General features: G+C 38.6%; 1 protein-coding gene across 2 annotated transcripts in view; it reads left to right on the top strand.

Annotated features, from left to right (window-relative positions):
• The window catches only part of KIAA1324L (KIAA1324-like ortholog), a 206,170-nt gene that overhangs the window by 175,672 nt on the left and 4,951 nt on the right, over positions 1–25,547 (top strand). For both annotated transcript variants that reach the window (XM_006891439.1, XM_006891438.1), the window contains 4 exons: positions 416–517; positions 16,767–16,893; positions 23,866–24,044; positions 25,095–25,260. In XM_006891439.1, coding sequence (XP_006891501.1) covers positions 416–517; positions 16,767–16,893; positions 23,866–24,044; positions 25,095–25,260 — 574 coding nt within the window. The remainder of the gene's footprint in view (positions 1–415; positions 518–16,766; positions 16,894–23,865; positions 24,045–25,094; positions 25,261–25,547) is intronic.

The following is a 25,547-nucleotide window of genomic DNA, read 5'->3' as shown; positions in this document are numbered from 1 at the left end:
CGTAGTAACTTGTGCTTGACAGAAAATAGGCAATTGGTTCTTAAATAAAAAGTCTGTGAAGAGTCAGAAATATGGAATATTTTGAAAACCTTATTTAATTTTGTTCGAATATATATGAAGTCTCTTGGGCGAAGACTGTTGTCAAGGTAGCAATTGTTTATAACTGGCACATCAAACAGCATTCTAAGAGGGTATTACATCTGTTCCATTTAAACCGTTTTTTTATTATGATAGCTAATGACTATGTATTAGTTTCCTAAGAAGCCAGTTACTTTTTCTTAGACAGTAAAATCAAAGGAAATCATACAGTTTTACACTAGTAAACGTCAATAATTTTTCAGTGGTTTATGCACAGTGTTTCTGTCTATGGTCAGTGTCATACCTATTTCGTAAAATATCATTTGCCTTACAATAGGTCTTCTACAACTACAACATCTTGTGCTAATGGCCGGTCAACTGCTGTGAAAATGAGGTGTAACCCTAATAAAGTTGGAGCAGGAATGATTTCAGTCCCCAGGTATTCTTATTTCCATATGATTATTCCATGCTTATATTTATCATGAAAAAAAATACAGCTCCCCAGAGATTTACTCTTTCAAAGCATAGCCTGTTGTAGTATAGAGCACAACCAGAACAAAGAATCTGTAGGTTTTTGTTGGAGGAATGTGTTATGTTCTTATTAGCATGTCTAGGCTTAATATTTATCAGCCTCTATCATGACATTTTCTCATCCTGTTTGTTTCAAGAGTCTAATTCTCTTGAAAATAGTTTAAGTACTAGTCAATTGATTGTAATAGTTTATATCTTTATTTTGTTTCTTAACTGTTTATCCTCCACTTCTTTGAGAGTTGGAGTGGGAACTTTCTTAGATTATAGTCCTGGATCTATACAATTAACTAGCTGATTTTCTAGCTTGTGTAATCTACTGTCTGAGTCGCAGTTTCTTTTTCTATACGGTGCAAAGAGCCAGGTCAGATAATTTCCTGACTAACGGAGATATGGTTAGTGACCGTCTTTAAGGCAATGAGTCTCTACAGTCTCGATCACCTTTCACGTGAAAACTCTCTCTCATTGCCATTCAGTTGAAACTGACTCACAACTGATTCTCCAGTAGATTTTCATAGACTGTAAATGGCATTGGAACAGACTGCCCACTTTCTTCTGCAGTGACTGATAAATTCAAACTGCCTGCTTTTGAATACAAGCAGGTTGGTAGCATAACTCTTAACCTACCAGGCCACCAGCACCCCCTTTGAAAACACTTGTTATTGTTGTTAGGTGCCGCCTAGGGGAAGACAAACAACTGAATTCATGGACTCAGAACTGTATACCAGCCTTAGTTAAGGATGTCTTCGTGACATCACCCATTCTTCTCCTGCTCATGACGTTAGAGACACTTCAATGCTCTCTGGTTTTTATTTCTCATAGTTCTTTAAAGATTATTTCTCAGTTTTTCGGACTTAAAGCACTGCCATATCATAGTTTGCAGATTTTTCTTATTCAAGTACAAAAAGCATGTGGTTTTTAATAAAAGGAAACAGATTGGCCTTCGTTGTGTAGTTGAGAGTTTTACAATATTGCTTGAGAGATTATAGAGGATCCTGCGAAAAGCATGTTTGTTTGGTTTTTTTTAAGGAAACGAATTGGCTTTCATTGTGTAGTTGAGAGTTTCACAATACTGCTTGAGAGATTTTAGAGGATCTTGCGTTGTCACACAAGGATAAGAAATCGGTAGTCTTGGCATTGCTTCAACTAATTGTATATGCTAGAATGAATTATGGTAGTTGACTTCATTTTTGAATATGAAGTTACGCAAATAATTACCTCTTACCTGTTGTGGTTTTTTATATTCATAAATCTATGAATTGAGTTTTCTTTTTTCCTATTCAAGGTGAGAGAAGGCTGTAGTGAGAGGAGTATAAAAAGGTAATAGGCATCAGCAAAAGAACGAGGAACCTGGTAATCCAGGGTACAGTGAAGGAGTCAAGGCAGCAAACCACATTTTAAGTCAAGTCCAGCAGTAAAGGTGCATGTGTTTTAATCATTGTCCAATATCCCACCAGTGAGCTTTGAATTCAGTATTTATTCTTTTTTTTTTCAGGCTTAGTTGACCTCTCTGCTGCCAACCTGTAAAGTCTGCCTGTATGGCTGAAGGGTCTTCAAGACTCACATTTTCTGATTTAAGTAGATAGATAATGTTACTTCAGAACTAGGTCTGCCCCTTAGAAGATATGCCACTCTGTTTGACTCTACCAAGGTGGATTCTAATGCTTTAAAGTGAAAAAAGAAGTTTCATGGTCTTAAAAAATGTGGTGTCTAGAAAGAGGTGTCTAGATTTTTTTCTTCTTGAGTGGGAGAGAAGGTAGGTTTGTCTTTTAATATCAACCTACAGAACATGACAGTCTTTAGTAGGTTTGTCAAGAGTCTCTGCATCATAACACCTTGAGTGTCTATTTGAAAAAATTATTTCTGCCTTTCTATGAAAAGGTTGCCAAAAATGAAGAAGCAAGGCCCTGCCCATCCCAAAATGGAAGCAAAGGCAGTAAAGGCCAAGAATGCAGTCCTGAAGGGCATCCACAGCCACAAAAAAAAAAAAAAAGAAAGAAATCGACACGTCATCCGCTTTCCAGTGGCCTAAGACATTGAGACTCTGAAGGCAGCCCAAATACCCCGGAAAAACGTCCCCAGGAGAAACAAGCTTGACCACTTACTATGTCATCATCAAGTTTTCCCCGACCATTGAGTCAGCCATGAAGAAGATGGAAGATAACAACATACTTGTGTTCATTATGAATGTCAAGACCAACAAGCACCAAATCAAACAAGCTAAAAAGAAGCTCTATGATACTGATGTGGCCAAGGTTGATTGTGGCTCTATGATACTGATGTGGCCAAGGCCTTGATTAGGCCTGATGGAGAGAAGAAGGCCTATGTTCAACTTGTTCCTAACTATGATGCTTTGGGTATTGCCAACAAAATTAGGATCATCTAAACTGAGTCCAGCTGGTTGATTCTAAATAGAAATTTTTCTCTATCTCTCACAAACACATTATTTCTGGGCTTCCCCTACAGCCCAGGAATAAGATTTTTTTAAAAATACATATTAAAATTTTAGAACCATTAGTGTTAACATACACTTTTGAAATTTTACTTTTTCTGTCCCCTGAGAAAGCTTCTCAGAATTCAGAAATTCATTTTTCTGAAAAAACATTGTGCCCTTCATCCATGGCTTGATTAAACTTTACTTACTATAATGATGGCGCTTTGGGTGGCAGAGACAGTTAAGCTGTCAGCTACGGGCTCTAAGACTGGTGGTCTGAGAATACTCAGAAGTGCCTTGGAAGAAAGGATTGGCAATATGCTTCTGAAAAATTGACTTTCCAACACAGCACAGTTTACTTGGACAAAGATAGAGTTCTCGTGAATCAAAAATCACCTCGACAGCCACTGGTAAAGGGGATAATTATGATACATGTAAAGTTTGAGGACTGCTGGTGGCATAGTTTTTAGGGAGTTGTGCTGCAAACCCAGAGGTGGTGGTGCTTTTATGGTTCAAATCCCCCAGCATCTCTAAAATCTCTAAAATCCTGTGTGATTTATAACCTCAGAATCCCAGAGGGTCCGCTGTGAATCCATTTTGATTCTCTAGCATGAGTGGTGAGAGTCGTAGGGATTCATAGGACTACACAACTTTAATGTGCTCACCTTTTTTTTTTTTAAAAAAAATCCATTTCCTCTCAGGGCACCAGGGGGCACTCATAGATCAGAACATGACAAGCAGCATTTTTTTCTCCCTTCAAATAATTAAAATTTTGTAGCTGTGGGGCAGAATAAAGATAGCCTACTAATACTATAGAAATGTAAGTAAAATCAAAATACAACATTTGAATTAAACTTACTATACTTTTTCTTTTTCTTTTCTGTTAGCTATAAAACCTTAAGGGGAGAGAAGGGAGCCTTACATACCAGTAGAGCTGTCTGTTCCCCCTCTGAAACTCTTAGCCGACCATTCAAAGCAAAGCTGGTTTCAGCAACAATAATGCTGGTTGGGGCTTTCTATCTTGATAACTTGAGAAAATGTCATGAGGGTCCAAGTCCTGAAAAGAAGAGACTGCCGTAACAGAAAGTGAATGAGGCAGAGAAGAGGGAAAGTGTGTTCTCTGTGTATCCCTGGTGCATTGGAGAGGGAGCAGCAAGTTATCTAGGCTGCTGGTAGTCTGCAGTTGGTAACCTCCGTCTCTGGTGGGTAACTGTGGATGGTTTCTGTTTTCCCAAGGTGTTTGGAACTTGTGAGACATTTTAGATAAAACCTCACCAGCTTCCTGTCAGTGACAGATGGAATCTAATAGCTGGAATGGTTGGTTGACATCTAGTGTAGTTTCTACCTTGAATACAGACTACCTTGCTAGCGTAACAAACCACAAATAATCTTGAGTAGATGCCCCTTCAGCCTCCTCTTAAAATTCTTCTGAAACCTATCATTGTGATGTTTTCATCAGAGTAAAAAAAAAAGAAAAGCATTGTGTCCTTTAAAAGTTCATTAAAAATTACCAAAAATGTCTATTAGTGACAGGTTATATAGAAAAGTCCATTGTAATTAATTACATGTATCCATTTTAGTTAGTGTTAGTCAACAAAATGGCTTTGAATGAAAATGCAGTATGATTTGCAAACATGCATTTAAATAAAACAACTATAGAAACAAATTACTTGCTATTTTGACTTAAAAAAATAAAGATCTTATTAGGAAACAGGCAGAGGGAATAATTTTTACTATGATTAGTAGAGAGATCTTAGCACAGGACCGCTTCCCAAGTCAAACCTGTTTATTTTACGGTTTGGGGGACCCAGGGACCCTGGTTGCATGTCTAGAGAGCTGTAGTGCTGGGGTGGGAGGTCCCTTTCCGGACTCTCTCCCCTGCTCTTTCCGTGTCATCAGGTTCTCATCTTGACATTTTCCCCTCCAATTCCTCGTGGATAGAGATTTGCAAAGGCGCACACTAAGCAAAGAGGCAAATATCATATTTATCCCAGGGGATAACACAACTGAGCAGCGGGTGACCGGTGCCGCCTTTTCAATGAGTCATCTTTCCTCACACAGGCTTTTTATTAATGTGTGAGTTAAAGGGAAAAGGATCTGTTTCTCTGTATTTGTGACTCTATTTGGCGGCTTGACTAGTCTGTTTTTCCCAGGTCTCTTTGGAATAAAAATTCATCTTTGTTACCAAGTATAACCTCTAGACTATTATATTTCAAAAGAGGGGCTATTTCACAGTTCTTTACCAATAGTGTTCTTGGGAATGAACCCTCTAGGGTATCCGGTTCCATCCCGACGTCTGCTAACCAGGCTCTGATTCAGAGTCGCTGTCAAGGTTCTCACTGATGCTAATGTTATCTTTGGTCTTGGGGGAAGGACTGTACAAGCCAAAAAGTCTATCAATTTTAAGGGGTTAAGAACCAGAGAAGAATGAATGATTGAGTGATTTCCTTTTTCCGAGAAACCATTTCTGGTGAGATAATAGGTATCCGAATCCATACAAATGAAATTAAAAAGGCAGTAGAGCTCAAAAGAGTAAAATCAAGTTAAGACCTTAGAATATGAAAAAGTAAGGAGATATATAAAAGTAAAATGAGTAAAAGTACAAATAACTGAAGCCACTATCAAGAAATGATTAGAAAATGGGGAAAAATTCCAATACAAATTTACTAAAATTGTACAACTCATACAACTAAGGAGAATTCTTAAGATGTTATGAAAAATATCATAAACCATAAAGGTTTAAGATCAATTCTGAAATAAGGATGATAAAAATGTCGCATACGTTTTTTTCCTCCCACTGCCCACCCTGAAATATTTAAAAAATGCCTAGGGAGTGTTACTTAATTTCTTTTTTTTTGTCTTGTTGAGATTCTTTTGGTAAATAATCACAGATAAAAAGGGAGATATTTTATAAGATTGGTAGAACTGTAAATCCCTGGATAAAAAATCTATTAGTCAACAAAGCTTATGTTCAATTTCAGTCATAAGCCATTTATGTTACCCAGCCATAAGGCAAACATAATAAAAATAAGATGTCTTGGCCTTTTATAGCCCTACTCAAGAGTGCCTTCCAAGTCCAAGGCCTGAGCAGAGAGAGATTGAGAAATCAAAGTCTGAGGAAGGCCCTAGAAGCTAGCCAAAGACAGACTTGTCTTTATTTCTTAGTCCTGCAGAAATACCACAGGATGATTTTAAAGGACAAAAATGTATTTAATTACAATTATGGAGGTTAAAAGTCCAAATGGGAGTCTTAGTTCTATCACTTCTTTGCTGCCTCCTTCTGCATCTAATCAGATAAGAAAAGGCCTAGATTTAGGACACATCCTACAATTGTCTGGGCTAATTAACATAACAAAGAAAACCCTAGGACCAATGGAATGATACCTGATAGTATAGGGGTCCTGCCCTGGATGTACTCACTATGTTGTGCCAAAAATCTGGAGGACAGCCACCTGGCCAACTGACTGGAAGAGATCTATATTTGTTCCCATTCCAAAAATGGGTGACCCGACAGAGAGCAGACATAATCGAACAATATCATTAATATCCCATGCAAGCAAGATTCTGCTGAAAAATGATCCAAAAACAGTTGGAGCAACATTCAACAGAGAACTGTCAGATGTGCAGCCTGGGTTTACAAGAAGCTGTGCTACTGGGGATATTACAGCTAATGTTAGATAGATCTTGGCTGAAAGCAGGGAGTACACGAGGAATGTCTATCTGTGTTTCATTGACTGTACAAAGAGATTTGACTCTGTGGATCACAACAAACTGTGATTGACTCTGAGAAGAATGGGAATCTCAGAACATTTGATTGTGCTTATGCAAAACCTATACTTGAACCCAGAGGCAGTCCTCAGAACAGAGCAAGGAGACCCTGCATGGTTCAAAATCAGGAAGAGTGTCCGCCGGGGATATATTTTGTCTCCATGCTTTTTCAATCTGTATGCAGAACAGATCATCCGGGGCACTGGGCTGTACGAGGATCAGTGTGGCATCAGGATTGGAGGAAGATTCATCAACACCTGCGTTATGCAGATGACACAACCCTGCTTGCTGACACTGAAGAGATCCTGAAGTGTTTGCTGTAGAAGGTCAAGGACTGCAGCCTTCAATATGGATTGAAGCTAAACATCAAGAAAACAAAGATTCTTACCACGGGGACAATTGGCTACATCATGATAGATGGTGAAGAGATTGAGATTGTTAACAGTTTTAGTTTGCTTGGTTCCACAATCAGCACTCTTGGTACCAGAGCCAGGAAATCAAGAAATGAATTGCATTGAGGAAGTCTGCTGTCAGAGACCTCTCCAGAGTACTGAAGAGCAAAGATGTCAGCCTGGAGACTAATGTGAGCGTGATCCAGGCTGTAGTCTTCTCAGTTGTGTGCTATGTATCAGAGAGCTGGACAGTGACTAGGGATGATAGAAAGAAAATTTATGCCTTTGAGCTGTGGTGTTGGAGAAGAGTATTGAATATACCATGGACTGCTAGGAGAACAAACAGGTTTCTCCTGGAGAGGGTGAAGCCAGGCTCCTCCTTGGAGGCAAGGATACTGAAACTTCATCTGACACACTTTGGGCATGTTGCAAGGAGGGACCAGTCCTTGGAGAGGAACATCATGTTTGGCAAGAGAGGAAGACCCTCGATGAGATGGATCGATTCAGTGATTGGGGTAGTGGGAGTAGGTGTGTTGGAGACAGTGAGGTTGGCACAGGATAGAGCAGGGTTTAGGACTCTTGTACATAGGGTTACTATGAGACACAAGCATCTCGATGGCACATAACAACAACAACCACAACAACATAGGGGCAAAGGAGTCTGGTGCCCTGAGCCTTAGGAAATTGAGCTACTAACCCAAAGGTATTGGGCTCTCTAGTGGTGTAAAACCACTAATCACTCTGAGAGAGAAAAATGGACAGTCTCCTACCATTCAAGGTGTTGCCTGCAACTCATAGTGACCCTGTGTACAACATGCTCTGAACCCTGCCTATCCCGAGCTAATCTGATTTTCTCTGACAGACCTAATTCCACTTCTCCAGTCACCAAGTCAGTCCATCTCATCCTAGGTCTTCCTCTCCTGCAGTGTCCTTTCACCCTTTCAAGTATAATGTTCTTCTCCAAAGACTGGTCCCCCCTAGCCACATGTCCAAAGTATGAGAGACAGGGCCATGGGAGTGTGATGGAAAGTCAGCTATAAGTCAGTTCCAACTCGACAGCACTGAGATGAGATAGGAGCCAAGCTGCTCTGGTGGTGAGGTTTGTAGAGTTGTGATGCTAACCCCAAAGGCTGTGCTTCTGTGGTTCAAATCCATCAATTCCATTGTGGGAGAAAGATGAGCAGTCTTCTCCCAGGTGATTTACAACCTCGGAAAATCCACCGGAGGATCAGCTATGAGTAGGAACTGACTTGATGGTGATGAGAGAAATAGATGGTGCTAAGATTACAACACATGTCTTAGATCACGTACAATTCAATCATAACATGGGAAAATGGGAAAAGAACAACTAAGATCTCATCTGAAAATTCAGCAAAAATAGTGTCCAGACACCAAATTATTACTATTCTAGATCCATGATATTGTCCTCTCTCTTCTTAATCCCAAGTCAAACAAACTCTAGAGGGGTCACAAATGAACTGATACACATCAATGACTGTTTTGAATGAGGTTTTGGAAAGTAATTTTATGTAAGTCATAAATTTTGTGATCCACATGTTAAGTGGATCACAACAAATTGTGGCTAAAAAGCGAAACCTATACCTAGACCAGGAGGCTGTTGTATGAACAGAGCAAGGGAACATGGCATGGTACCAAAATCGAGCAGTGAGTATGTCAGGGATGTGTCCTTTCTCCATACCTTTTCAATCTATGTGCAGAACAGATCATTAAGGAGGCTGGGCTTTTTGAAGAAGAATGTTGCGTTAGGATTAGAGGAAAACTTTTAAACAACCTGCATCATGCAGATGACACTGCCTTGCTTGCCAAAACTGAGGAAGACCTGAAGCATTTGCTGCAAAAGGTCAAGAACTGCAGCCTTCAATATGGATTATATCTCAACCTCAAGAAAACAAAGATTCTCACCACTGGACCAATTCACGGCATCATGATAGAGAAAAGATTGATATTGTTAACAATTTAACTTGCTAATATCCTCAACCAGCAGCTTGGCACTGCCAGTCAAAAAATCAAAAAACAAGTTGCTTTAGAAAAGTCTGCTGTCACGAACCTCTCCAGAGTGCTAAAGAGCAATGATGTCAGTCTAGAGACAAAGATGAGCATATTCCAGGCCATGGTCTATAAGAAAGGAAGGGGAGGGGAAATGGCAGTAACTTAAGTATTCAAAGGGAAAAGTGTCCAAATATTTGGAAACTTAATAATTCATCAGTTTTACCTTTTGGATTCTTGTTGTTTTGGGGTTTGTTTTTTTTTTTTTTTGGTAGGAGGAATGGAGAGGAGAGAGGGAGAAAGATTTTTTCCCCCTTGCATATTCCACTTAGTTTTCATGGTATAGAAAAACACTATTGAAATTATTGCTGCTTAATATATCCTGTCATTGCTCATGGAAGGCCTGAGTCAAAGTGTGAAACTCATGGTGATAACAAAGGATCAAATTTAGATGTTCCGCATCTTACATGATTCATTGGGTTAAGAAAATTGAAGCATTGATTCTAAACCACAGTACTTTTAACCTGAGAATGTCTTTGAAAAAGTGAAATCTGCCAAGAAAAAATACAGTGAATCATGATCATGTTTTGACATCTAAGTGGCAGCTTTATAAATCACATCAATGTCTTCTTTGATTTTTTTCTCCCCAGTTTCTGTAGTTCTACCAATTCTTTAGAAAGTATGTGTATTGTTAAAAGGCTTTTAAATTTTTATAGTGCTTTAGACTTCCTCAAATTGTTCTCTCATTTTATCCTTTAGAACTAGCCTGTCAAGGAAGTATAGCACATACTCTGCTTTTGACAAATTACAAAAATGAGGTCAAGTGAAGTTAAGTCATTTGTAGAAAAACATAATATCATTTGAAAGTCCAGTCAGAATTCAAACTCAACTATTCTCTCCAGGGCTCTTTGTAAGGTGATGATGATTCTACATTGCGGTCCCAGAGATTAGTGGTTCTACCAGCTGTTCTGCAGGAGAATGATGGACAGTCTCCTTCTGTGCAATTTATTGCCTCTGAAAACCCTGGAGGGTCAGCTGTGGTTCAGTTCTGACTCAATGGTGCACAACAACAACCCCCTTTTAAAATGTCTTGATGTTTTCCTTTTATTTGGTGAGCTTATTTTTTAATTTTTCCAAGATAAGTAGTTTATTTTCTTTAAAACCATCACTGTCTTAGAAATAGAAAATAGGGAAGAGAAACGTGAGCAGGAAAGAATACTGGTGGTCACTGCTAAATGATCTTAAAAATGTAATTATTTTTAAAGTTGCAAATGTTTATATGCAAATAAGAATTGTTGTTGTTGTTGTTGTTATGTGCCATCGAGTCATTTGCGACTCATAGCGACCCTATGCACAACAGCCCTAAACCCTGCTCTATCCTGTGCCAATTGCATTGCCTCTGACACGCCCATCCCAATTACCCCAGTCACTGAATCAATCCACCTCATAGAGGGTCTTCCCCTCCTGCGCTGTCCCTCCACTCTACCCAGCATGATGTCCCTCTCCAAAGACCTGTCTCTCCTCGCAACATATCCAAAGTATGTCAGACGAAGCCCCAGAATCTTTGCCTCCAAGGAGTAGCCTGGTTTAACCCTCTCTAGGATGAATCTGTTTTCTTGGCAGTCCATGGTACATTCAATACTCTTCTCCAGCACCACAGCTCAAAGGCGTCAATTCTCCTTCTGTCCTCCCTAGTCATTGGCCAGCTCTCTGATGCATAACAAGTGATTGCAAAGACCATGGCCTGTATCTGGTGCACCTAATAAGAATTACATCTTCAAATAATTTTCTTAATTGAATATATATATATATTATATATATATATAAAAATTGCTTTTGTTGATCTTAGTAAAAGGAGTGGATGCAACATGGGGGTGGCTGAGTCTGACTTCTACCCACTTCATAAAGGGGAACTTTCCCCATTAATAGTACCCATAGCAGCAAATAGACAGCTGCTATATCAGACACACTATCTTTCATGCTCCTGCCTCTATTTTCACCAATCACTGGGTTCAGTAGTTATTGTTGACTCACAGACTTTACTCACAGTGGTGATACTAAGAGTGGGTTTTATTAGGGAAGTAAGTTGAAGAGCAGGGGAGGCAAAGAATATCACCAAGTGTAAGTCAAGATTTTTGTCTAGAAGTCCCAAGGCACAAATCCTCAATTAGTAAACGTCCTGGTTCAGCTCAGTAGCACAAATCCAAATCATCCAGCAAAGTTTGCCTCAGAGTGGTTATACATCAGTTTCTCCTTCAATCATCTTTCAAGAACTACAAAACCTTTAACTGTGGCCTATATCCCAGGTCTTCTCTGGTTATACTTTGCCGCAGTTTATCCGCAGCAATCTTACCAAGGTCTCATCCTGGTCTTGCTCTCACTAGATTCTTGCTCCAGTTTCCTTCAAGTCTTGCTGCTCAGTGTGGGAAGCACTGTCTCTTTCATCCTAGTCCTACAGTTGTTATATGCAAGACCATGTATCTGCAGTTAAGTTAGCTAGAGTCCAGAGGAGGCTAATGTAATGGCTAGGAAAGCCAGTTTTTAAGCTAACATTGTGATCTGGAAAGTAGGAATGATTTTTTTTCTGCTACATGATTTTAATCTACTGTGCTTAACCTTTTTTAAAAATAAGTCTTTTTGTTTCTTAGTCTGAATGTATTCACCATTCTCTCTTAACAAGCAGTGAATTAAGTAATTTTCCCAAAGAAATTTTTCAGTTTATTATTGCACTTAGATGTAGCATATAGTACTCACTCTTCGTTTCTGGAGTATATTATGAAGAATATTGCTTTTATTTACACCCCACTCATTTCTACTTTCATCTCTACTGGAGTGTAGATTGCTACTCCGCATGCTGTTGTTGGTAGGTGACCTCAAATGTAGCACATATTAAAGGCTGTATTCTTTGATCTTCTGCAGCAAGTGCTTTTAGTCTTGATCATTTTTGCCAGCAAGGTTGTATCATCTGCGTTACGCAGGTTAATGATCCTTCCTGAAAGTAAAAAGGTAGTCACATCATAAGGGCAAAAACTGCCCTTCAGTTTCCATAGCATAATAGGTATCATGTATAGCTACCCTTCTTTAAGCTTTCCTAATACTTAATTCTTAACTAGCACAGTGGTAAATGGAGAAGAGACTGAAGTTGTTAACAATTTCAGCTTGCTCAGCTCCACAAGCAGCACTTTTGGTACCAGCAATTGGGAAATCAAAATTCAATTTGAACTGGGAAAACCTGCAATCAGGAAACTTACCAGAGTCCTGGAAAGCAATGATGTCAGTTTAGAGACTGAGGTGCGCCTGATTTAGGCTACAGTCCTCACAATTACTTGCTGTGCATCAGAGAACTGAACAAAGACTAAGGATGACAGAAGAATAATTGATACATTTGAGTTGTCATGCTGGTGAAGAGTCTTGAACATACCATGGACTAACGGGAGAACAAACAGGTCTGTGAAACCAAGTTTCTACCCGGAGGCTAGGATTTTGAAGCTCTGTCTTACATACTTTGGGCACGTGGCCGGGAGGGACCAGTGCTTGAAGAATGACATCATGCTCAGAAAGGTGGAGGGACAGTGCAGGAGAGGAAGATCTTTGATGAGATGGATTGACACAGTAACTGGGGTAACGGGAATAGTTGTGTCAGAGTGAGTGAGACTAGCTCATGACAGAGCAGGCTTCAGAACGGTTGTACATAGGGTTGTTATGAGTTGCAGGTGACTCGACAGCACATAACAGCAAATAATCTTTAAAACTCTTAGGATGAAACTCGTTTCAAAACTGTAATTTTCATTCTCCACAAAAAGTAGTATTCCATATTCTTAATTAGCTAAATATATTCTAAGGCATTCTGAAATGAAATGACTGCATATTCACATGTATATCTTTAGAAAGTGCTTATAGAGTCTAAACATAATTGTGCTTAAATGAAACCAGAACACTTAATGTGCTCATAAAAAAACCTATACAGACACCAAGAAACATTTATCCAAACAGAATAAGGGAATACTGCATGGTTTTAAATCAGGATTGTCTCTCTTTTCTGGACCTATTCAACCTGTATGCCGAGCAAATCATTAAGGAAGCTGGACTATATGAAGATGAATGTGGCATAAATATTGAGGGAGACTCATCAACAACATGCCTTATGCAGATGGCACAACCTTCCTTGCAGAAAGGAAAGAAGTCTTAAAACACTTGCTTCAAAAGATCAGTGACTACAGAGTCTACTTGATAGGATCTAACAACAGCAGGAATTGATCTACCACATTACTAGCTACCTTATGTCAGAATGTTACCCTGCAATACAGGTTTAAATATCTATACCAAGAAAATCCTCATCACTGGGCCAATAAGCAACATTTTTGATAGTTGGAAAACAAACTAAAGTTGTCAATAGTTTAATTATATTTGGATTCACAATCAACATCCAAGGTAGCAACAGTCAAGAAATCAAAAGACATGCTACATTGGAGAAATCGACTGTCACGGGCCTCTTCAAGGTTCTAAAGTTTAAGAGTGTCCATTTAAATACTAAGGTGCAAAGGAGGACAAGGAAAGAGTGGAAGGATAATGATCACTGAAGTGCAACAGATGTAAGAAAGGATTATCTGAAAGGAATGTGTGCTTATGCATTATATGTATCATGATTAAAAATCTGGAAGAGGATGCGTATTACAAAGTGAGTTGAGGAGGACAAAGGGAAGAAGAAGGAAGGAAGTGAGAGGGAGGAAAACGTGTATCAATGAATGAAATGAAAACTCAACTTTTCTATAAACTTTCATTAAATCATAATAATAACAAGAAGAACAACAAAGACTAAGGTGCACCTTATACAAGTCAAGGTCTTTTCAGTTGCTGCCTATGCATCTGAAAGTTGGAAAATAACTAAGGATGATAGAAGAAAAGTTGATGCCTTTTAATTGCGATGTTGGAGCAGAGAATTGACTATACCATGGACTGCCAAAAGACCAGACAGATCTGTCATGAAGGAAGTTCCTTAGACCTCAGGGTAGTGAAACTTCACTCCACTTCAAGTATATTTTCAGGAGGAACTAGTCCTTGGAGAGAGACATCCTACAAAGAAAAGTAGAGGGTCAGTGAGGGAGGAAGTTCCTCAAAGAAATGGGTTGACACAGTGACTTCCACAATGGGCTTGAGCATGACACATCATGAGAATGGCACAGGATAGCGTAAATTTCAGATCTGTTGTTCATAAGGTCATTATGTGTCATAGGTGACTTGATGGCACTTAACAATGACAAATTTTTACTATCAAGTGTTTAAGACATTTGTACTTGGCACCTGCAGGATGAGAGACAACATCATGATACATTCAGAAAAGATCGAAATTGTTACCAATTTCACCCTACTTGGATCCATAATCAATACCCTTGGCACTAGCAGTCAAGAAATCAAATGATGTATTGCATTGGGAAAGTATGCTGTCAAGGACCCCTCCAAAGTATTAAGGAGCTGTGATGTCAGATTGAAGCCTAAAATGTACCTGATTCAAACCACGGTCTTTTTAATAATCACTTGCTATGTGTCTGAGAGCTGGACAATGAATAAGGATGACAGAAGAATTGATGCCTTTAGAGTTGTGGTGTTGAAGAACATTATTGAATATCCCATCGACTGGCAAAAGAACAGGTATGTCTTGGAGACAGTGTGGCCAGAGTGCTCATTAGACGCAAGGAAGGCGAAGCTTCTGCTCACTTACTTAGGGCCTGTTGTTGGGAGGGGCTATTCCTTGGAAAGGAACATCATGCTTGGAAAGGTGGAGGGTCAGCAAAAGAGAGGAAGACCCTCAAGAAGATGAATGGACACAGTGACTGCAGGAATGCGCTCAATTATGTCAGAGACCATGAGAGTGGCACAGGATAGGACAGATCTCTTGTTCATGGTTATGAGTCATACTCAAGTCTATGTCACACAAAGACAACAACAACAACAACAGCAACAACAAGATCTAAAGTAGTTTTTCAGGACTATTTCCTAATTACATGTTTTGATTTAAGGTAGCTGGAAATGTGGTAGAGTAATTGTTGTTGGTTGCTGTTGAGTACACTCTGTTTCAGCACCCCCCTGAACAACAGTCTAAACCATGTCTTATCTTGCCCATTTCTAGATGTGGTGGTGGTGTTGTTGATTGTCGTTGAGTAGAGGTCGACTCATAACGACTCTATGAACAAAAGACCTAATGTCTTTCCATAACTATCGTTGTTTCTCCAAGTTCATAGAGTTTCCAGAGGCATGTGGTTTAGGAAGTGGATGCCTCACCTGCTTCCCAACCTGTTTTACAACTGGGAGCTCCACCAAACACAGTCCACAATGGAAAACCATTCTGGTATTTGATATCCCATGGCACAAGGTTTAGCATCATAAGCAAACCCAGGTTACCTCATTTAGCACATTACAAAGAGTGATGTGCAAAGTGGAAGAGTGGTCCTCCAGATATAACAGCACTAGTCTCATTTATCAGTGGTTAAGTATTGTCGAGTTGAATGAGAACGGTATTCCCATAGTTTTAATGAATGCATGAACAAAACAGCCACTATCACCAAGCAGTAGCTTTCTTTCCAGATAGTTTTCTGTTTCAGTCAGCCAGGATTCTGTGTACAGAAACAGCAGGTTAAGTTTGAGCCATTCTGTGTTTGTTCCTGAAATGAAAGCAGCAAGTTGGCATAATGGGCCCACCTACCAGAAAGCAGAGTTCTGTTCAGACTCTGACTGGTTTTTAAATGTAGTCCACAGAGTGCTGATGAGAACCACTTCTTTTCAGAGTCATTCTCAGGCCAAGACAACCTAGGACTGCAAATCATTTGTGTCACTGAGCCTTGTGTTGACTCGATAGTTATTTCGTTTGTTGTTTTCCACTTTAGGCAATTTTCTCATCATGTCTTTTTCATTCTCTATAGAGACCACGGTCTTGCACATCATTCTGTTCCCTAAAGCACCCCATCTAACCTTAAATAGAAATCACAGCCTCCTTAACATAGGAAGACCCTTCAGCACCTAGTCTGCCTGTATTACAGTATTCACTGCCTTGCTCTTGAAGCTCCAACAGTAATGATCGGCTTGTAATAATTCTTCTAATTCATTATACTATTGTGTCCCTCTAAGTAAGAGTACCAGGGAGCTCTCATGGCCTAATGGTTAAGGAGTTGTGCTGCCAATCCAAAAGCAGGTGGTTTGAATTCACCTGTTACATCTTGGTAAAAAGATAGACAATCTCTATTTGATTTGTAGCCTCTAAAAACCCACTCGTGGGTTTGTTATGAGTCAATTCTGTCTCAATGGCATTGAGAGAGAGACTAAGAATACCTTTGTTTCTTCTCTCCTATTCTGGCACTCAGTGAATATCTTAGACTCACTTTCGACATTACTTTAGATGTTATCAAGAAGTCTTCCTGGAACCTTGTGTATATATCTTAGTATATGTCCCTTTAGAATTTTTCCACACATGTATCTATCCCCTGCATGTAGCACAGTGCTCCTCAGTACTCATTATTGATTGGCTTGGACTGGATGTATTATGACTGCTGCTGCTGTTGTTTTAGCAAGTGCCCAGCAGGTACCTGTGATGGATGTACGTTCTTTTTCCTGTGGGAGAGTGCCGAAGCTTGCCCACTCTGCACGGAGCATGACTTCCATGAGATTGAGGGAGCCTGTAAGCGAGGATTTCAGGTAACGGGCAAACCTACCTGAGTAGGTCTCTGTCATTGAAGATGTCATTGGTCAATCTGGTATCACTTATATCATAGAAACTCAGGCTCAGAAATATGGCTAAGAGTTATCTAAGTATAATGTTAATGGGAATTCAAATAGAGTAAATCTACACTCCCATATGCTGGGGCAGCTGTGCATGTGTAATGTGATTGTTATATTGTTGGTAGGTGTCATTGGTCGAGTACAGCTCATAGTGACCCTATGAATGACTGATCTGAACACTGTCCTATTTTATACTGATTTATTTACAAAGTTTGAATACATTCTTTTTCACACTATATTCCCCCCATCCATCAAATTGTGTGACCCTATGATTACTACCCCTCACCCCGCCCATCCTCACTGTACCCAAAGGAACTGACTGACAATGAAAAATTTCAGGAAGTGCCGTATGAGCAGGAGCCAGTGGTAATGAAGAAGGAAGTTGAAGGTGCATGGAAGGCATTGGCAAAAAATAAGGCCCCAGGAATTGATGTGATGCCAACTGACTTGTTTCAATTAACATTTGCAGCCCTGGCTTCACTTACTAGTTCATGCCAAGAAATTTGGAGGATAGCTGTCTGGCCAGTAGATTAGAAGAGGTCTGTATTCCCAAGAAAGGTGATTTAACTGACTGTGGAAATGCAAACAATATCATTAATATCACATGCAAGCAAAATACTGCTGAAGGTTATTAAAAAATTGCTAGAACAGTACATAGATAGGAAACTGCCAGAAGTTCAGGAAGAGTTTAGAAGAGGCCGTGGTCCCAGGCCGTGATATCATTGCTGATGTCAGATGGATCCTGGCTAAAAGTAAAGAATATCAGACGAATGTCTATTTGTGTTTTATTGACTTTGCAAATGGTGTTTGTGTGGATCATAACAAGTTATGGCTAATATTGAGAAGAATGGGAATCCCAGAGCACTTAATTGTGCCCATGTGAAATCTCTACTTAGACCAGGAGACTGTTGAGGAAACAAAGCAGGGGATCACTCCCTGGTTTAAAATTAGGAAGGGAGTGCATCAAGGTTGTCTTCTCAGTCTGTATGCTGATCACATTATTTAAGAAGCTGGACCCTGTGAAGAGGAATGTGACATCAGGATTAGAAGGAAAGTCATCAGTAATGTGTGTTCTGCAGATGGCACAACTTTGCTGAAAATGAGGAGGACTTAAAGCACTTATTGCAGAAGATTAAAGAATGCAGCCTTCAATATGGATTGCGTATCAGTGTCAAGAAAACAAAGATTCTTACCACTGGACCAATCGACAGCATTGAGATAGATGGAGAAAATATTGAAGCTATCAATAACTTCATCTTACTTGGAATCATAATTAAACCTTCTTGGTATTAGCAGTCAGGAAAACAGGAAATGTATTACACTGGGAAAGTCTGCAGTTGTGGACCTCTCCAAATTATTGAGGAGTATTGATGTGAGTTTTAGGACTAAGGTTTGTCTGACTCAGACCATGGTCTTTCTGATCACTTGCTATGCATCTGAGAGCTGGATAATGAATAAGGATGACAGAAGAAGAATTGATGCCTTTGAACTGTGGTGTTAGAGAAGAGCACGAACTGGATTGCCAAAAGAACAAACAAATATGTCTTGGAGAAGGTGCAGTCAGAGTGCTTTTTAGAGGCAAAGACGTCGAGGCTTTGCCTTACATACTTTGGGCATGTTGCTAGGAAGGGCTATTATTTAGAGAGGGACATGGCGCTCAGAAAATTTGAGGGTCAGCAAAGGAAGGTCGAGGAAGACCCTCAACCAGGTGAATTGATAAGGTGATTGTGCAATGGACTCTAATGTGTCAGGAAGTGTGAGGAGAGGACAGGGTTCAGATTTGTGTTTCATGGGGTCGCTATGAATTGTATTCGACTCCAACCTAACAACAACAATAACTATGTATTTGTAAATGTTTTTAACATTTCATATTAATTAAACTATTAAATTTATAATTAAATTTTTATAATTAATACTTTATTAAAAATAAGCTTTTAATTATCAATAACCTTCTATTATGTCTATAATTATGGAGCTCTGGTGACCTAGTGAGTGAGAACTTGTGCTATAAATCCAAGAGCCAGAGGTTTCCAGTCTCCTTTCCTGTGACTTACAGCCTCTGAAAACTTCCTGGAGGGTCACCTATGGCTTGATTCTGCCTCAATGAGATAGAGGTCTGTAATTTGACATTTATTTTTTTCTCTTTTGGACATGGCAGAAAGCAAATGAAAATAATATTTTTGTAAGTGACTCTGTAGTAAAAATTCGGTGTTGGAGATTTGGTTAATAAGAGTTTATTACTAGAAAGAGACTAGTTAGATCCAGGGGGTGGACTTTAAGGATCTCGATACATGTCACCTCTTAGTGTTGTTTGTGCCAATATATTTATTATCTTGGACTGGTGATTCTTCAACCAGTAGTGTTTGAGAGAACTTTTTTTTTATGGCACCAAACTGAAATAGTATCATACTAAATAGTACCAACCTTAGGGAGCTCTGGTGGCCTAGTGTCAAGAAGCTGCACTGCAGTCCCAGAGGTACACGGTTCAAATCCACCAGACGCTCTGCTGGAGAAGGAGGAACAGTCTCCTCCTGTACCAGTCAGATCAGATTTGAACACACACACACACACACACACACACACACACACACACACTCTAATAAAAAAATAAGAAAAAAATAGTACCAACCTTGTCTGCATTAGGACCACTTGCTTACTGCCTTTTGCTCCTAAATTACGCTGAAATGACAGTACAGAAGCACAGATGAGAATATATCAATACTGGTGTCAGGAATCCATGGAGAGTGGAACATCAGATGACTGGAGATTTTGATGAGACTTCTGAGAGGTAGGGACTTTAGGTGGGATAGGACTGACCTATAGGACCCACAGAGGAGGCTGCAGGCTAGAGTGCTGAAGAGAATAAAGGTAGTGGAAATGGGAGCATTCCTGCCCACTGATGCCTCCCAGGGCCTTCGATGGTATATCACAAGGCTAGAATATGGAGGGGGAGATCAGAGCATCCCTTACCTTCAATTCCATGCGAACAGAGCATCTGGTATCGTTGGTGTTGAACCCTCGACTGGGCAGATGAGGACTGTTTAAACCAGTGTTTTTCAAATATCAGTGACAGTGATCCTGTAGTAAGCAATGCATTGTACATCAAATCCAGTACATAGACACAACATCAGCTACACTAGAATATATACCCAGAAATGAAATTGTTTTAGGGAACACTCCTTTCTCTCTTAATATTATATGATAAAGTATACACATAAGTTCATGTAAATGTGGTCTTTATTAATATTTTAATACAAAATGGGGGGGGAATCCCCAAATAGCACTGAAAATATAAAAGAAAATGTTTTATTCAGTTCATCAAGTGTTGCCTACAGATAATTCATTTCAGCGCAGAGCACCCAGGGAAAATTCGGCTCTCACACTTGGCACCCTGTTGAGCTAGTTTCTTTTTAAATTTTAAAGTGGGTCAGCAATGAAGGTTCAGTTCCACAAAAACTGGTTCCTTATTAATCCTTATAGTAATAAGAATGATGCTTCTTTGCTCTTTGCAATGGAAATTCTTTACTCTTCTTCTGAAATGATGCTAGACTTATCTTACGATCACTTTTCAGAGTAAATAAAAAAGCTAAGCTGTATGCCCTTTTTTGGGCACCAAGTTTAACTTAAGGGTTTTGGAAAGTTCAGTGATATTTTATCCAAATGTTCTTTAATATTTAATATTTGCCTTCTGGAGGTAATGATTAGAAGGTGAAAGCAGGGAAGCCGCACCAATTTATCTAATTTTCTTTCATCCACACTACCTCCATTAGAAAGCTCTCTGTGGCATGTGAAAAGAGTATAGGGAACAGGTCGTTGCTGGATAATTCTTTTTAAATATTTATTTTTGCCTGAAGAAAAGTATCTTCTGGAACACTTTGATGTGTTTCACATGTTGAAATATATGATTTACTCTTATAGTTTCAAATTTAATTTGAGGAAAAAAAGAAAATTTCAGTTAAGGGTGCCTTTCTGTATTACTTAGATATCAGTTTTGAAAATATTTTCTAAATGGGATTTTGTTTCAGCCAGGCACACGTGAAAGGCATTCATGAACTTAGACACGTTGCATGGTCTATTCTGTGCAACTACTGCAGATGTGGGTGTATTGCTGTAAGTGGGTCTGGCTACTTCCAAAATCTAGCTAAGATATTTCTAAAAGTCAACTCTCCAGGGACCTTAACATAGTACAGACAACAACTTCCACTGTGTTTTCCATTATGTCCATGGAGAAGAATTGATTTTCATGGATACCAGACCTTTATTATAGAGTGGTAAAAAGAGCCCTGAGTATCTTTTACAATGACTCTATTGCAGATTTCAGTCCTATTTTCTGCTCCGTCCTTTACAATTTTTCACTTTCTGTGGACTACGGTGTACTTCTGTAATTCTGAAAATATATCTAATCCAGTTGTATGTGTTAGATTCACACGACACGATAAGCCTTCCGCAGATAGCAAGTATAAACCAGGAGATCTGCACAACTTGTGATAAAAGTGCTCTTATCAAATTGGATCTCAAAAATCTATACCAAGTTCCAAGTGGGTATTAAGCATTTACTTCTAAGTGTCAGGCAGTAGTAAAGATCTGAAGAGATACCATGCTATCTCTAAGAGAAATGCTTTTTAATTTATTCTCAAATGTGTTTTACCAGTTTACACAGTCATCACTACATGCTGGAAAAGTATATCTATTTTTTTAGCTGCAATGCCAGCCATTTTCTTGTTTGCCCGTGATATATGACTGAGTGAAGTAATGAGGCTGCTGTCTAAAGGACCATTACAGAATGACTAAGAAATTTTGCTAATAGCTTGATCATCTTTTCTTCTTTGAGAGTGTTTGAAGAATTTATTGAAAATGAAGCATGTTGGGTTACAAGTATTTGTTTTGTTTTTGTTACAAGTGTATTTTAACTTTGAAATTTTAAGATTCATTTATAAAACTCTCCTTAGATGTTGTTATTGTTTACTATCTGAGTTGGAACACACTGGGAGCCGACCCTCTGGTGGCTTTTCAGAGGCAGTAACTTGCATGGGTGGAGATTGCCCCTTCTCTCACAGAGCAGCTGGTGGATTCAAACTGTCTCCTTTGGGTATTGCAGCACAGCTGCTTACCACTAGGCAGCCAGACCTTCCTCACTTTAGACATTAGAGCCCGCTGTTTTCATTGGCTAGAGCACCTTTGATGAAACAGCAGAAGCTTTGCTTGCACAGTCTATTTTTTTTTTCTTTCTCATTTAAATACAGTTCAAGTGGAGTAAACATTTATTGACTCGAGCCAACATTTTTCTCAAGGACTGTCTTTGTATGACACAGATGGAGCCAAAAAACTTGAACAAGCCTTTGCATTTCTCACCTTATTTTTTACTTATGAAATTAATGTAATCCATTTTTAAGAGTAATTAATTTATACTAAGTTTAATGAAAATGCTACAGTTGTCATGAAAAAAGCAAAGTAAAAATAATTGGTCATTAATGCTCTTTCTTGAAAAAAAAAAAAACAAACCACGAGGGGTTTGAGGGAAATTGAAAGGATTTGTATTCAAATTTTGTAAATAAATTAGTAGGGAAAAAAAAAAACCATGCTGAATATTCTTATACAAACCTTCTTTTAAACTTTTGGACAAAGTAAGATTCTTCTGCATAAAGCTTCATGGCTAACTACAAATTAACACAAAATTAAATGTCATGATATCATCCTTCTGTTAGAGTGTTGATCAAAGTGATCATCACACTCCAAAAAATTTAATGAGGCACAAGGAGTGAAAGATTTAATACCCTTCTCTTAGTCAGTAGATATAATTATCATGTAAATTGCCACTGCTGCCCATGTTGAAATATATAAAGCATCAGGTATTGTATTCTAATTTGCTTTTCTGATTGGCTTTTTATGTCTATTTTAAATAAAACTTGTGATTGAGATAAAATATGTTGCCAGTTGCAACTTACAGTCTGATAACCCTTGTCATAAAGAAATGGACAAGGTGAAGAGTACCTGATGTGAATGATAATGGCCTGGGGTAATAGTCTTCATATTTTGGCATGGAAGAGAGGGGTGCAGTCTGGGTCCTGCCACCACCCCAGCCACCAAATCTGCCGTACATGGGGATCATACACGCCCAGAAACCAGTAAAAAGGTTTACTTTTCTACTCAGGGGAGAAGCCTGTTAGGAAACTTAACATAATGGACAGGTGATACCCATGCCAACAAAAGTATTAGCCAATCAAAGATTTCATTAAAAAAATGTGACAGAACATTAGGAGTCAGCAGAAATTTGGAGAACATAACCCAAAATGTATGTCCAGATGGTGATCTTTTAATTCATTCTCTTCAGCATATAGTGAGTGAGCCCTTCTTGGCAACAGTCTACTTCTCTATTTGACTGTGTTGAATTTTAGGTCGTTATTTCCTTACTTTCTTGTATAGCTCTTTCTTCCATCCCTGGAATCTCTTCACGATGAATGTGGACTTTCCAGAATAATCCTCTTAATGCCTACCATGAATAAAGGATTGGCAAAGTCCTTTCTTCTTCTATAGGAGATTGACCTTGTAACAGAACTAGAGTTCACATCCAATCTGGATTCTCATTTGTCAAAATATTGCCCATGGTTTTATTTACTTATATACATTTTGTATTATAAAATAAGTTTATTACATAATTTATTCCCAATACATGTTGTTATAAACTTTAGGGTCTCTGTGATATGCAGGATCCAATTGGCGTAGATCCCCTTTTTTGAGCTCTTTTAATAGCTTCTGTGATTTCTTTTTGTTTCTTTCCTCAAAGATCTGTTATGTGCTTCCCATATATGCATCTTGTAAATGGAGAAATAAACTGGGACATTCTTATAATCCACATTTTTCACAAAAGATACTTTTATTTTTCTTAAGGAAACCTTGTATGTATGGAATGAACCTAAATGGTGCATTAAAGGAATTTCTTTGCCAGAGAAAAAGTTGTCGACATGTGAAACAGTTGACTTCTGGCTAAAAGTGGGAGCAGGTGTGGGAGCTTTTACAGCTGTTTTGCTGGTGGCCCTAACTTGCTATTTCTGGAAAAAGAATCAAAAGTAAGTAATATCATTGGAATGTCTATATAAGAAAAGGAGCCTCAGTTTTATTTTGAACATTGTAGATTTAATCATAACATCTGATTTTCTCAGAGACTCAAAATATTTCTCCTAATGAAAAAAATGTAGACAAGGCCTTTAAGAAAGCTAGCACAAGGATTTTTATCCTTAATGACAAGATCATAGGACATCAGAGACCATGGGCTTGAACTCATTCATTTGTGCAGTCTAAGAAAAACTAAGCTCTTGATTACTCAGGTAGAAGGTAGCATAGCTGAGATTGGAAGGCATGCTTTCTTTTTATTCCTTTTGTAATAATATGCTGTCTTCTCAGCCCACCTTTGACTTTTCAATTTCTTTTTGGCATGTATTTGCAAAGAAACAGACTAAGCATATAGGCAAATATCACATTTATTTGCTTCAGGACTCAAAGAATCTGGAGTTGAATATTGAATCTAACCTCTGAATGTGTATTGATTCCTTGCCAGAATATTAAATTTTCTATTTGTCATCAGCAAAAAAAAAAAAAAATTACTTGTAAATGGGGTTGAGAAAGTTCAATATTAACATTATCTAGAGACAGTTCAAGTATCTGGGATGTTAATTGTAAATGAATAAATTATAAGGAGAAATAATAAAGATCACATCACTTTTGGGAATTCTTATGTTTTTGAAGCAAACTTTAAAAAACTTTAGTATTAATAAATTTTAAAACACCCCTTGTATTCAAACCTCAGGATTTCTTTTTGTTTTCTAAAAGTTCTTCATAACTGGACAATTCAATCAATGTAAAATTATGGTAGTGTTGTTTTGTGCTGCTTCTTCGAAATCCTGGAAAAAATCTGCATGTTACTAAGTGAATGAACATATAAAGCTATGGCGATAGGTAAATGGGAACTTGTTAGTGGAATAACTATATTACAAGACAATTTAATGAGCTGGCGTATTACCATCTAGAACACGGGTTCATTTATATAAAAATAAACTACCACTTATGTGTTTGCCTCTTTATTTGTTTATGTATTTATTTATCTTCTAATCACTCTTCAGACTGGAGTACAAATACTCCAAGTTAGTAATGACAGCTAACTCAAAAGAGTGTGAGCTCCCTGCTGCCGACAGTTGTGCGATCATGGAAGGAGAAGATAATGAAGAGGAAGTTGTGTATTCCAATAAACGGTCACTACTGGGAAAACTCAAATCCTTGGCAACAAAGGTGAGGATAGAATTTTTAACAAGTTACACTGTGCATTTATAAACTGAGGGGCCAGTTAGTCTTATAATAGAATCCATGCAACACCTTTGATTCATTACACCTATAAACACTGAGTATTGGCGTAACAGAAACACTCTTACAAGTACAGAATGATGCAAATTTAAGAATATTCAAAGCTGACCCAGGTGATCTGACCAACCGCTGGTGTTTGTGGAGACAAAGAAGGGTGTCTTTTAATCTGTCAGACTGCAGTTTCCCAAATGGCAGACTAAATGGCGAGGTTATTG

Source organism: Elephantulus edwardii, unplaced genomic scaffold, assembly GCF_000299155.1.
Source record: "Elephantulus edwardii isolate Elephantulus edwardi_28Jun2011 unplaced genomic scaffold, EleEdw1.0 scaffold00098, whole genome shotgun sequence".
Taxonomy (NCBI): domain Eukaryota; kingdom Metazoa; phylum Chordata; class Mammalia; order Macroscelidea; family Macroscelididae; genus Elephantulus; species Elephantulus edwardii.
This window is presented reverse-complemented; position numbering and strand designations above follow the sequence as displayed.